The sequence below is a fragment of the Zeus faber genome (genome assembly GCF_960531495.2).
Source record: "Zeus faber genome assembly, chromosome: 5".
NCBI classification, from domain to species: domain Eukaryota; kingdom Metazoa; phylum Chordata; class Actinopteri; order Zeiformes; family Zeidae; genus Zeus; species Zeus faber.
In genome coordinates this window covers 7,421,192-7,434,681 of record NC_137192.1, presented here as the reverse complement: position 1 = coordinate 7,434,681, position 13,490 = coordinate 7,421,192, and the positions used below count along the sequence as shown (strand labels likewise).

General features: G+C 39.4%; 1 protein-coding gene across 1 annotated transcript in view; it reads right to left on the bottom strand.

The window, feature by feature from the left end:
• cntn4 (contactin 4) overlaps positions 1 to 13,233 on the bottom strand; it is a gene marked incomplete at its 3' end in the record, with an annotated part of 137,279 nt that extends 124,046 nt beyond the window's left edge. Inside the window, exon 1 of the mRNA XM_080001588.1 lies at positions 13,141 to 13,233. Within this exon, the coding sequence (XP_079857714.1) occupies positions 13,141 to 13,195 (55 nt within the window). The 5' untranslated portion in view covers positions 13,196 to 13,233. The remainder of the gene's footprint in view (positions 1 to 13,140) is intronic.
• Positions 13,234 to 13,490: the final 257 nt, after the last annotated feature.

Genomic DNA, 13,490 nt, shown 5'->3' with positions numbered 1-13,490 from the left:
CGAATGGATTGTTTGCGAGTCTTGCATCACCAGTAGCTTTAGTTTGGTAGCGAAGCCTCAACAATATGGAGGTCCTGATCTGTACCAGGGAATAGGCATGAGCAGTGGATGGATGAGGCATATAATATAGTAAAGTGGAAGAGACGTTCCTTGGTATATAATGTTTAAAAGAATAAAAGAAAAACAAGCAGCCACATTCATATAAAATAATATGTACGTGTGAGCATCTGCATATCATGTCAGCAGTTGGGCTGGAGCAATGTCTAGCACATTGAAATATTATATTATGCTCACGTTTTATTTTATTCAACGTCACCATTTGAAATTCAACATAGTTATTATAATCCCTCTAATTTGTCAGTTATTAGTGAGGTAATGTAAGCCTGGGATGAACTGCTAACGCTTTGGTTTTACATTAAAGAATCTCTGCAAAATAAACCAAAAAAAATGAAAACACACACAGGTGCATAGACACAGAAATTCTCAAATGTAGTTTTCTGGAAATATTGTTCGTCAGCGTAATGTTGGGCCGTTTTCCCATCGCAGGGACTTGTTTTTTGTTCTAAAAATGTTCCTTTTGTACAAAAATTGACCCGTTTTCTGTTTTTGATAAAGAAAAAAAAAAAGAAAAAATATACATATATATCCATAAGAGCTGACATATTGCCCTCCTACACAGTAAACCCAGGTTTGATACAGCGTGTGTGAACCCATGTATTTCAATATGTTTCAACGTTGATAATAAAATCTTGAGTGAGAGAGTGAATTTTATTTTAAATACACGGACAGAAGAATAAAAAAATAAATAAAGACAGACAACCAACGTGATATTCTGACGCGATATCACGTTGGTTGTCTTCCTTTATCTATTTTATTTTTCTTGTCAGTGTATAGTCTTCTGCATTGCCGCCACCTACTGGACTGGAGCAGTTTGTTGTGTAGTTTTTCATACATCAGCAGGCCAATTTGTAATTTGTAATCTTCAAGGTCTTTAGACGGTGGTGGAAATTCAGACAACAACGGCGTGAAGGAACCTCTGGGTTCCTTAAAAAAAAGTTCCTGGGACTTAGTGTTCTGGGTACTTTTGGTGTAAACCTGGCGGAGAGGGCTTCATGCAGATTGCTTGGATGGTCGTCAGATGCTGCACATCATGGGTCATTACTCATTTTTGAGAATTTGTTTTGACTTTTCTAAATATCTACGAGGTGTACAACGGTGTGCGGAGACAAACGGCGACTTACATCAATGAAGACGGAGTATCGACACAATTACCAAATCACATCTAATATATTTTTGCAAACAGCAGCGTAAGGCCTCGCCTCAACCAGCCCCGGCACTGTCTGCGGGGGTGAACGCCTTAGTAAATCCAATTTATTTTGGCGGTAATCACTTAAGTGTTGCGTCAGGCTTTGGATGATAAAAAAAAATTACATACATAAACATTACACAACATGTCATGCAAACCTAGAAGCTAGTGGTAAGTTTTCCTCTATGTGTACTGTACAGCTAATAAACAGACAATACTGCAACATTGCCTAAAAATGAGTTAAAAGAGTTAAATCGCCTCCACTGTGGGCTCTCTGGGCGCTGGCGATAAGAGGAATCAAATGGTTTCAAATATAACCCCCCAAAAAAATTCCAAGCAGAAGAGAGAAGAGAGAGGGTGGACTTTTTGATAAGTGAAAGTGAAAGTACAGGGTCTGCTGCTGTCATAGTTAGAATACATGGTGGGGGGGTTCTGGGTTATGGAAACGGGAGCGACTTACACAGGATGAAAGAAAAAGAAAAAAGCGGGAAAAAAAAGAACGTACCCAGGAAAAAATCAAGCCCCGAGTCTCCACCGTGCTCTACCACCACACACAAGCACAGACTTTCAGCACCTCAGGACAGTCCTTTTCCTCGGGCTGACGTCGGCTCGGCAGCTTGACCTTTTCTACAAGCCTCATAAACTCCCTTTCGCACTGGAAAGAAAAAAAGAAGGAAAAAACGTCTGGCAGGAGAGTACCGCGCTTACAAGGGGTCCCCACGAAAAAGAACCGTGCGCTTTGTTTCGATTTTCGCACAAGACAACGTTCCAGATGGAGGAGACAGGCTATGCATAGACTCTTGATAACACGGGTCGGGGGAGAAAAATGACAGGAGTAGACTTTCCCTTGCTAGTGCTGCAAATTGGCTCGGATCACACGCCTCTATTTCGCACCATCGATGGCTGAGAATTTGTGTATTTTGCATTATTGTAATTACACTGTTATCATTCATCATACCAATCATTACCACAACTAATTCCGTGTATATGAAAATTTACTTGGTCGAATAAACATTCTGATTCTGATTTTTGAACTAATATCTGACGATAATGCAAAACCGATGCCTCAAATTTTCCCAGGCCTGGCGACTCCCCCTGCAATCTCTGGTGATCCCCTGGGTCTAGCACCCCATGTTGGGAGCTACTGTTCTAAACCACAGGCAGGGTATCAATTTTCAGGATGAATATGACAATTTCTTGGGAGAATTCTCCATGTGGGAGGGACTTGTTTATTCTTGTTTATTTATTTATTAAAAATGCAAGTTGTGTAAGCAGACAGAACACATTAAAGGTCCATATATGGGTGGCTGTCTATTACAGTAAGTACTGTAGGACTGACTTATGAAAGAGGAAGACATTTACCTAACTTTTAAAGGTCACACGTTTGAGGCTGCCAGTAATTGGAGCATCCCAAGTTCCAACACCATCCAATTAACACCACACACATATATGTATATGCACAGAAGGTATTCTGGTCTTTGAAACACTCTCCCTGGGAGTCACAGTGAACTCACTTTGGGTGTACATGAGTAAACAGCAAATAGACTCCGGTTCAGAACGCTTTTCCTGGGAAGGAAACACAAATAATACGCCACTAAGGAGTTTGGATGAAGCCTGGATGCAAGACAGAGTACAATAAGCCCTTTCACACTTTCTTTCACTCTCTGTCTAACTCCAGGTTTTTGAACCCCATTCCAAAGATAAGAATCAAAAAATTTGGCCTAACTTCTGTGGTGTGCATCTGTCCTCTACAAGATCCAATTTGTATCTCGATATGGTGGGCTACGATATGATTCAAGGACGATGTATTTTAATACAGAACGATACAATGGAATATGATGCAATCTGATACAATACACGGATATATTTTATTCATATATATACTAATATCACACGTGATGACCCCGGGTTTCCCCGCACCCCATGCACGGGGAAACTCGGTTTTGCAGACACCCTGTTGTACGTTGCAGGGTGGGGACCCTGGGTTTTACTTCTAAAACCTATAAATCAATAATTTATATAAATATTGTACAGAATATATGCAATATTTATATGAATTATGGATTAGCAGCCCCAAACAGGCAAAGTGTAGCTGGGGTAGGGTTGGGGTTAGCCCACATAATAACTCCAAGAACTTTGACGATATTTGGCATGCGCACATTTATATATTAAATGACACCGAGGTTGATATACAGAGACTCATATTATTGATAGGCTCTACATTTTGTTGTGCACTTTTTAACTCCCAAGTAATTCCACTTTTATAAAACATGTATATTCTTACTGTTAAATAAAAGCCTTTTTAAAAACAAAAGATGTTGTGTGTCAATGACACTGTCCAACATTTGCTCAAAACACAAGAAAAACAAAGCAGAGATTGCCCCATTCAGCAGGGTGTCAAGTCCCAATTCAGCAGGGTGTCAAGTGGCCATGTGACAAGTAGCCATGCGGCTTTGTTGGTCCTCCAATGCATTTGCATTCTGGTATCTGGCTGAATGAAGCCAAGTGTGGTGGGTGATTATCTCAGAAACACAGTTTGCCACTCCTTTGTCATTAACAAGTCATAGCATTAAAAATATGTGACCCACCGCAGCAAAACCCACTGTCTCACGCATTTCTAAAATCGCCAGGAGCAGCAAAATAAGTTTAAAAAACCTTGCTGGAAGGAAAATTAGATTTTTCCAGATTTGTGTTCCTTTGTGGGTTTTTTTTACGTATTTTTAAGACCGAGTTTGATTTATAAATGGTATAAAAATGTTAAACAGTGGAGTTTAATATTCCCATTAGATAAGGTGGGGAACGCTGAGAACGACAGCGATGCTGAATCTGATATTACTCCGGACTTGGAGAACATTTCAAACAGCGGATTTCAACCTGAATGTGACGATGAAACGGAATATTTTCAAGAACTACCGGAAGAGACCGACAATACGCCGTTGTTACAATGGAAGAAGTTGATGACGTGAGCTTGGTGACATTTTGTTGTGTTGTCCCCACTTTTAAAATCCAAAATTATTCCACTTTTATATAACATGTATATTCTTACTGTTAAATAAAAGCTTTTTTAAAACAAAAATAGTTGTGTGTTGATGATGCTATTCAACATTCCCTCAAAACACATGATCAAAGCAGTGATTGCCCCATTCACCAGAATGTTAAGTAGCCATGTGGCTTTGTTTGTCTGCCAACCCCATTTGCATTCTGGGAGCTGGCTGAATGAACCAAGTGTGGGTAAAACTTTGGAGGTGATTATCTCAGAAATACGGTTTGCCACACCCTTGTCATTAACAAGTCATAGCTTTGAAAATATTTGTTTGATTTGCACCAGTGACACCTTGTTTGGAAGCTCTGATTCTCCACTTTCAAATGATGCGGAAAGAAAAAGTCGAAAGCGGTGGGTCACATATCTGCTTGATTTGCACAAGTGACACCTTGTTTTGAAGCTCTGATTCTTCACTTTCAAATGACGCGAAAAAAGTTAAAAGCCACCAAATGTACCACAAAATACCAGATCATCCAGCTCACTGAAAAGAGACAAAGTTTTCAACATTACTCCAAGTGCGTCTCTCCTTCTCCTCCCACTGCGTCTATGTCCACTCTCTACATTCTTCACTAATGACTTATTTCCTTATTCTACTCATGTATCAGCATCGTGTTCCGTTTAACATCTTATCTTATCTTTGATATCACAATCCACTTCTTACTAACTGGCAGTCTCTGTTCTGTCCTCTCAAGTGAACAAATCAACTGGACATATTGTAAAATATATCATATTTTATTGAATTGAGCACTCTTTTTCTTAGAATTATTAGAATGCACAGGCTGCGTTCCAGCCGAGCTCCAGCTCCTGCGGCTCTGGCTTCGGTTCGCCTCCCCCAAAGCTCTGCTTCAGCGATACAGTACACAGTTTATTTTCAGATAAAATTACATTAGAGATCACATTCATGTTGGACAATATTACCCACAAAATTTTGGGGAGAATTGCGAACCTGATTGTGATTTCGAAGTTCGAAATCAAACGCTCATTTCGATCGATTTTCAATTTCGATTCTTAATCGTGACGCCCCAACGAACCAATCATTGCACTTCAGATGAAAACACAGCACGCATTTGTCTTGTCTATCTTCTTCTTTCACTGCTCTGCGTCAATATTCAGGGAATTATTACTTTAAAAATAACAGCGGCAATAAAACTGTAATTCACTATGTTGGTTTAATTTTGCAATTGATCCGTGGTTCACATACAAGCCAAACCGTGGGGCCGATCCATACTGATCACAGATCAACTACGATCCGCACCACTAATTGATATAGATTATATATATATTTATATATAAATCTATATTTTTACTTAAGAAATTCAAGTTCTCAGAGTGCTAATATTACAATGTAGAAATGACAGTTGATTTTATATATTTGCTCTACAAAGTTCCAGGCCGCTGCACCAGAGGCCTGCGGAGCTGTCCATGGTCCTGCAGGTTTGATGTCATCTGTGGTTCATTGCCAATTTTGACCACTTTATCACTATTCGCTATAGCTTGTTTGTATTTTTATTCAATATCTTTTGAGCTTAATAGCAATTATAGAACCGTTTGTCAATGTTTGTAACGCCTTTTTGTACAAAAAAAATTATCAGTTTCAACAACTTTCTTTTGGAGTGCATTTGAAAACCACCATAGACTGTTGCGTGTTCCACTACCTTCAGATGCCATGATAATACTTATAATATCAAAATATAACATACAGAGCACTGGAAAGTCTGGGAGTGACACCCCTTAATGTGCTTAAATTGGACCAGCTCTCTGAAGACGATCACACAGTGGAGCCCTTTTTTGGTGTCGCACAGTTACCATCAGGTCCAATTTTGGCCCAAATGTATATAATACTTTTTAATACGTGCAAATAGCACCAAGACACTATTTGTCTGTGTGGCAGATTCAACACCACATGCCACCCGAGTGGCGTGTTCAGGGACCTCCGGCACAGAGACACAGACAACAAGTGGTTGATAACACCAGTTTATTATAGAGCTGAGGCTCGGTGGAATTAGCCAAGAGCAGATGGAACATGTCATGACACAGGGCTCCCATCCTGAACGAATGCTTGCTAGCCAAACCAACGAGCGTCAGGTGTGGCTGCTCAAGCAACCCCATACCCCCAACACCAAACTGAGGCGAGGAAGAAGTACTGTCCAAAGCCGACTCACCCCTCCACCAAGCAGAGAACAAAAATGGAAATAATGCTTAAAACACTCTGACAGGGTTACTATACCTTAAGCAATATAGACTCTGACCCAGGGTTCCTATACCTTAGATTAATAAAACACCGGACTCTGAAACAGGGTTCCAATACAAAAAACTGTCCAAAAAAAATTAACAGGTCCCCTCCCTGAGGGCCTGAGTTCCCCCGAGCAGCGCGGTCGACCGCCTTCTTCCACCATGGCGGACTGCCCACTCTTCCCATCTGGAGAGTGGGGTCTCAGGCTGCTGGTGATGGCGTGGCCGGACTTGGGTGCTGTGGGGGCTGCTTGGAGGGGTGGCCTGGCTGCTGGGCTGCTGGATGGTCCCGGCGATGCCTGCTGGGCAGAGAAGCTAGCTGCCAGCGGTTACCTGTGGTGGTTGCTGCGCTGCTTCCCCCCCAGTGCTCCACCGGACCTCCCCTGGCGCTGCTGCTGCCAGTCGGAAGAGGGTTGGTGCTGGGGCCGCCCTTTAGACCTCGAGCCCGAGAGCCACCAGGGCGTCTTCGGGCGGCCCTTCTGTGTCCCTTCCCTGTGCCGGAGCCCCACGTTGGGAGCCACTGTGGCAGATTCGTCACCATACGCCACCCAAGTGGTGTTTTCAGGGACCTCCGGCACAGAGACACAGACGACGGGGGGTTGCGAAGACCAGTTTATTGCACAGATGAGGTTCGTCGAATTAGCCAGGAGCAGATGGAACATGTCATGACACAGGGCTCCCATCCTGACTGAGTGTGTGGTTTTTCACCGGCTCTACCTCCTCCTCCGTGTTGTAGAGAGAGGAGGAATATTGGAAACAACAGCAATTTAAATGTTTTTAAACACACAGTTTGATAATACCCTGACGCGTGGCTGGGTCGACCAGACAGACACAATGAAGGCGGCACAGACAGAACCTCCGTGGAAAGCCGAAGCTGATTTTATTGCCTGCTGCAAGGAACTACACCGGGGTTGAGGTGTCCAGTTGGAAAACAACCCCCTGGGAGGGCAGGTTCCCTTTTTATTATGAATTTCTCTTCATACACTCTTTCTCTCGCTTCAATTTGCATCCAGCACTCTCCTAACTTCTCTCTCTCCCCTCTTTCCTTCCTTACTTACTTACTTATGGACTGATGCACACCATAACAATGAACTTTGACCCCCCCCCCACACACACACACACAGTCATATACACACAGTGTGTTTGTTCTTTGTATTTAAAACAGGTCTTGATCAATAAGCAAATCCTACAGATTCTCTGGTCTCTTGTACAATGTAGACTCATATAAAATACATGAAATTGATTGCACTCTTCACAAAAACATTTCAATGTAGCTCTGAACGGCACATTGAGACGCAGTGCAGGGTACAAACTTAACAGGGAATTAAAGAAATATTTTTATTTAGTTCGTTTCCTTAGTTTCTTACTTGTATAAAAAATAAAAAATAAAAAAATTTCTTTCTCCTCCAGACTGGTTCCTGTGCCAGATTTCCTGGCATGGGAACTGGCAGGGCACTTTTTGAGCTGGGCATGGACTCTGATGATAGTGAAGATGAAAATGAAGACGAAGATGACTAGAAGTTGAGTTGATTCAGATTCACATGATTTGAGTCGAGTGATTCACATGTTTTGTTATGTTGTTTTAGGGTTAATTTTGGCATGGGTCTATTTTATAAATAATTTCATTTAAAGAATTACATACACCCATTACATGGACTAGATAAGACATGGGATTAAAAACATGTTACCCCTTAAAATAACCTTGTTTATTTTCTTTGAATAAGAGTGCTAAGAGTGCTGTTTCTAGCAAAACAATACATTAACCATTGTTGTGGCATGTGTCTCGATAAACCTTACAGTGAAGGTGTCAATAAATAAATAATAAATAAGGTCTAATGATTCTTAATTACAAAAGTTCTAATCAGTCAGGAAAAGGCACGGCTTTTAAATTGTTCTTTACAATAATTCACTACATGTTTACAATCAGTTTAAATTATGCAATAATCAAGATCAGTCTGTATGATGGCATTAGAATTTGTATTATTTCTCAGCTAGGGGGGTCCGGGGGCATGCCCTAGCTGGCTACTTTTCCCACTGGCTGCCTACGTCCTATCCTTGTGGAAAGCCCTTTTCATTAGGCTCTTTTGGTGCCCCTCTGGCACGGGTACTTCTGTGTTACCCATTGTGGTTGACGATTATACTTTTTGTTCTTCACTGGCTCGGTCGATCTCTCCCTGCCTGTGCTTTCATTCACCCTGCTGCAAGGTCATTGATGGTGATTAATACTACGCCGTACCAAAAAAAAAAGGTGCAACCAACTCAGAAAGTAGGTAGCACCAGTGCTACCAGTGGAAAAGTTAGTCTGGAGCCCTGGGGACATAGTTGTCCCAAAAGATGATCACTGCGAATAACAAGATCCTGAACAAAATTACCACAATACAATTTTGTGAATATACTTGCAGATCTGAAAAAAATATATTATATTAGATATAGATATATACATTTTTTTCAAATCAGCATATTGATTAAACTGCAGGTTGGTGTGGGCCATATATATATATATATATATTTATATGATATTATATATTTTTTAAATTCATGTGGTTACTGTATTTGATGAAGCCATTGTATATCTTTTTTTTTTTTAATCAGCATATTGATTAAACTGCAGGTTGATGTGGGCCATTCTTTGGCATAAAGATCTGCAAGTATATTCCCAAAATTGTATTGTGGTTATTTGTTTCAGGATCTTGTTATTCACAGTGATCATCTTTTGGGACAACAAGGTCCCCAGGGCTCCAGACTAACTTTTCCACTGGTAGCACTGGTGCTACCTACTTTCTGAGTTGGTCGCACCTTTTTTTTTGGTAAAGCGCAGTATTAATCACCATCTCTATATATATATATATATATATGCAACATTGGAGTGTATATATGCAACATTATAAGTGATTGCAAATAATGACTAGCTAGTTCTAAATAATAACGTTTCATCACTTTGCCTTGCAAGCTCAGTTTCACAACCTCACCACTTCGCTTGGGCGGCGCTATAGTCCATGAATTAAATCAGTAGACAAGCCTGCTCATGTTGTATTGACTTCTTATTTTTGTCAGTGCAACGTATGTAGTTGTGCCTCCACTTTATCCAAATAACCGCATTAATCCCACCTTCCATCCAGGTTATATATCAGACATACTGTATTTTTCTATGTAGTTAAAAACACAAACTTGCTGTTTAAGTTAGGGTTAGCAAAGGCATTTACGAACTGTGAATCTCTAAATTATTGATACAGTTTGAAGGCAAATATTATACATGGAAAACCATTACTTTCGATAATATATTTACTTCAAATGTCAGTGCGAGGTTATGTTGAGGAGAAAAAACTAAAAACTACATTGGTTGGCACTGTTGTAGATATATTTTGAACCGTATCCCATTTATGGATAGTAATTTCATGTTGCGAGGAGTGGCAGATAAATTAATATTGAAAGAATGTACCAAATGTATGTGCACTTAAATGATAAAAATTCTGCATATAGTGCAGTACACTCCATAATTATTACTATAGTGCTATTCTATCATTTTATATTGCATTTGAAACCACAGTCTGAAACAACATGACCTGATGATTAATAATTTCTATGGTTTCAAGGTTGTCATCTTCAAGGCAAATTTATTCTCATTTACTTTGCACCATTTATATTATTGTTACATCTTTTAGTGCTATTTTTATTATTATTATTATTATTATTATTATTATTATTATTGCATAACTATATATATATATATATATTCATATATATATATATATATATATATATATATATATATATATATATATATATATATATATATATATACACAGTATAAATTGTCAAAAGCATTTTTCCACCCTGTTACACACAGTATATTAACTGATTGTATACAGTATATATTAATGCAAACTTGCAATCTATCACTATGACAGTAAAATGATGTAGATGCGTGAACATGCTTAGGGTGCTGTATAATAAATATTATTTTTATTGTTTTTCCTACATTTAAAATCAGAGTCCATGTAATCTGCATTATATGCTATATGATAGCATATAATGCCCCATTGGGATTGAGCTGGGACTGGTCAGTTGTGATCTACAGCCCTTGCATGAGATCCTGGTGGATTAATGGCTGCGGCGACCCCGATATGACATACAAATGACATAAAGTGCCTCGTGGCTACAGGCCTATGCACGGTAACGGCTAAAGCTCTCCCGAAATAAGTCACATGTGAGAGGTAAATGTAGAGAAAAGGGCAGCGGGGGGTTCAGGAAAAGGTCTCCGGCACGTTGAGTGATGCGGAGGAGCCCTTTCCTCATCTCAATCGCTATAATAGGTCTTGATTAAACACTTTGAGTAATTTGGCTGATGCTCCCTCTTGACCCCTCCTATTTGTAAGGAAGACAAATTAAAGTCCTTCATCAAAACGTGATCAATGCCACAAAGCCCCTGGGTGAACTGGGCACCAGAGTATAATGAAGCTATAATTCAACTTTTACCACCCCATGAACGATGGAACTTTCTGTGAAAGAACAGTGGGGATTATTTGGACTGATTGATGTCTGCTTTTATATTATCCATTTCCTTTATGAGCATAGACTGGTAATTCTTATGACTTATTTCCTTTAATCAGTTTGGCTTTACAGATGTATATGCCTAATTATGACACATTCACTTAAACACACACAATTTAAAATGTCTGATATCTTCACATATAGGTTCAAAGATTAATTGTCTTGGTTTACTGGCTGTTATGGTAATTCAAAGCCACACATTCAACCTAAATTGTCTGCATAATATAAGCTAAAATATAAGTCAGATATCATATATTAAATATTATTTCCGATATTACTTAGATCTCGGATATTAGATAATAATTAGATACCAGATATTCAATAGTAGTTATGCTATTAGTCAGATATAAGTATTTGTCAGATATCAGATATTTCATATTACGTATTAGTTACGTTAAGATACAAGTTAGATATTAGATGTTAGTTCAGATATTAGATATAAGTCAGCCATCAGATATAAGATATTATTCAGATATTAGATATTATTGAGATATTTGTGAGATATTAGATATTATTCATATATTAGTCAGATATAAGATATTACATTTTCAGATATTAGTCAGATATTAGATATTGGATATTCGTCAGATATCAGTCAGATATGAGATATTAGTCATATATTTGTCAGATATCATATATTAAATATTAGTCATATATTAGTCAGATATCATATATTAGATATAAGTCATATATTAGTTTAGATCTGAGATATTATGGCGTTTTTCCACCGCATGGACAACTCAACTCGACTACTCAATTTGGTAAAAGGTTTGTTTTCAAGATTCAAGAGGTTTAAAACAAACTTTTAACCAAATTGAGTACTGCAGATAGTACCATAGTACCCATAGCGACGCCGCATGAAACTGCCATGACGTCATGTGCAACACAACACACACAGGAACAATTGAGGCTGTTGATAGGATGGTGTTCTTGATTCTTGGTGTGTGGCTGGGTAAGCTTTTCTGTTTTTCTTGGCATCCATTTTTTAAAGACCCCGAGGACAATAACTAGTGTATTTTTAAACTTTCTAAAAAAATAAAATCTCCACTCTCCTAACTCTCTGCTGAGCGAGCTCTCAGAGCGATTGCACATGTGCCCGTTCACCATTTCTCCAAACAAACCCAATAATAACTGTTTTATCATTGTAGATGTACTTAATTTCCTCATTGAATGAAACAAAAAGAAGCCCCGTGTGGGGAGGCGTTCTCAGTCCTGTTCCCAGTCCCTCTCTTACCAGTGTCGTGCAATAGTGACGCAGGTGCAGCGACAAGTTCTCTCTGACCAAGCAGTAGTCTGCAGTTTTATCACATGACATTTTAGTATCGCCTCAGCTCGCTTGGAGCCTCGAAGGAAGTGATACCAAAATAAGTACTAGGTACAAGGTACTATCCACAACTTTTGCCCAATGGCAATGGAAAACCAAAAAGGCGAGTAGAGTTGAGTCGAGTTGAGCTGGTTCCATGCCGTGGAAAATGGAAAATATATATATATACTTTATATATATATATATATATATATATATATATATATATAAGCCACTAATATCCAATAATGGTCTAAACAACATCTTCTTTAGGCCTTTCCTATTTTGCAACCTATTTTCTATTCGTTACTTTTTGAGGAAGTAGTCCTGCCAGTTATTTATGAATAGGCTGAAATAAAACTGAAATAAAATTCTTTTTTTTTCTTTTCTTTTTTTTGCTCTGATGTAAGCAACTCACCTCATTCCAATTCTAAGTGGTGATTGTAACCTTATCTGCAGCACAGTGAGCCAATGCTACAATGCAATGCCCTTGACGAAAATAATTTCCCCTAATCACCACCTCGACGGGAAGACATTTCACGATTTGAGCATTTGCTCGGGGCTGCGCCTTATTCGAGGTCACCACATTCCACAAACTACAGCTCCCGCACATTGCCTGCCCCAAATACATACGAATCAGGGACTCACAGACTTCCACAAAGGCGGCTTTGGCATGCATCAAAAGTTCTTAATAAGATACTTTACCTGCCAGGCACCCCATAAGTGAGTGCAGCACGAGCAGTTTCCATAGCAACATCATCTTCAATTTTTGCGGGGGGTCAAAGTACTCTCACATCCGATCACCAGACGTATGGAATTCTGTCTTCTGAACTTTTTCTCTCCCCCTGAGTCCTGACTCTGCATGGAAAGGGAAAAGGGAAAAGATGCGAATTGATGAATGTGACACTGTAGGCGAGAAGACAAATCCTTCGTCAGCTGCACTTGAGGAACCCAAATAATATCTAAAATAATGTCTGAAATGTTGTTCTTTCCCTAATTCAACAACTTGAGATAGGATGTGGCGACCCTCGCCATGAAATTACCGGGCCGAACAG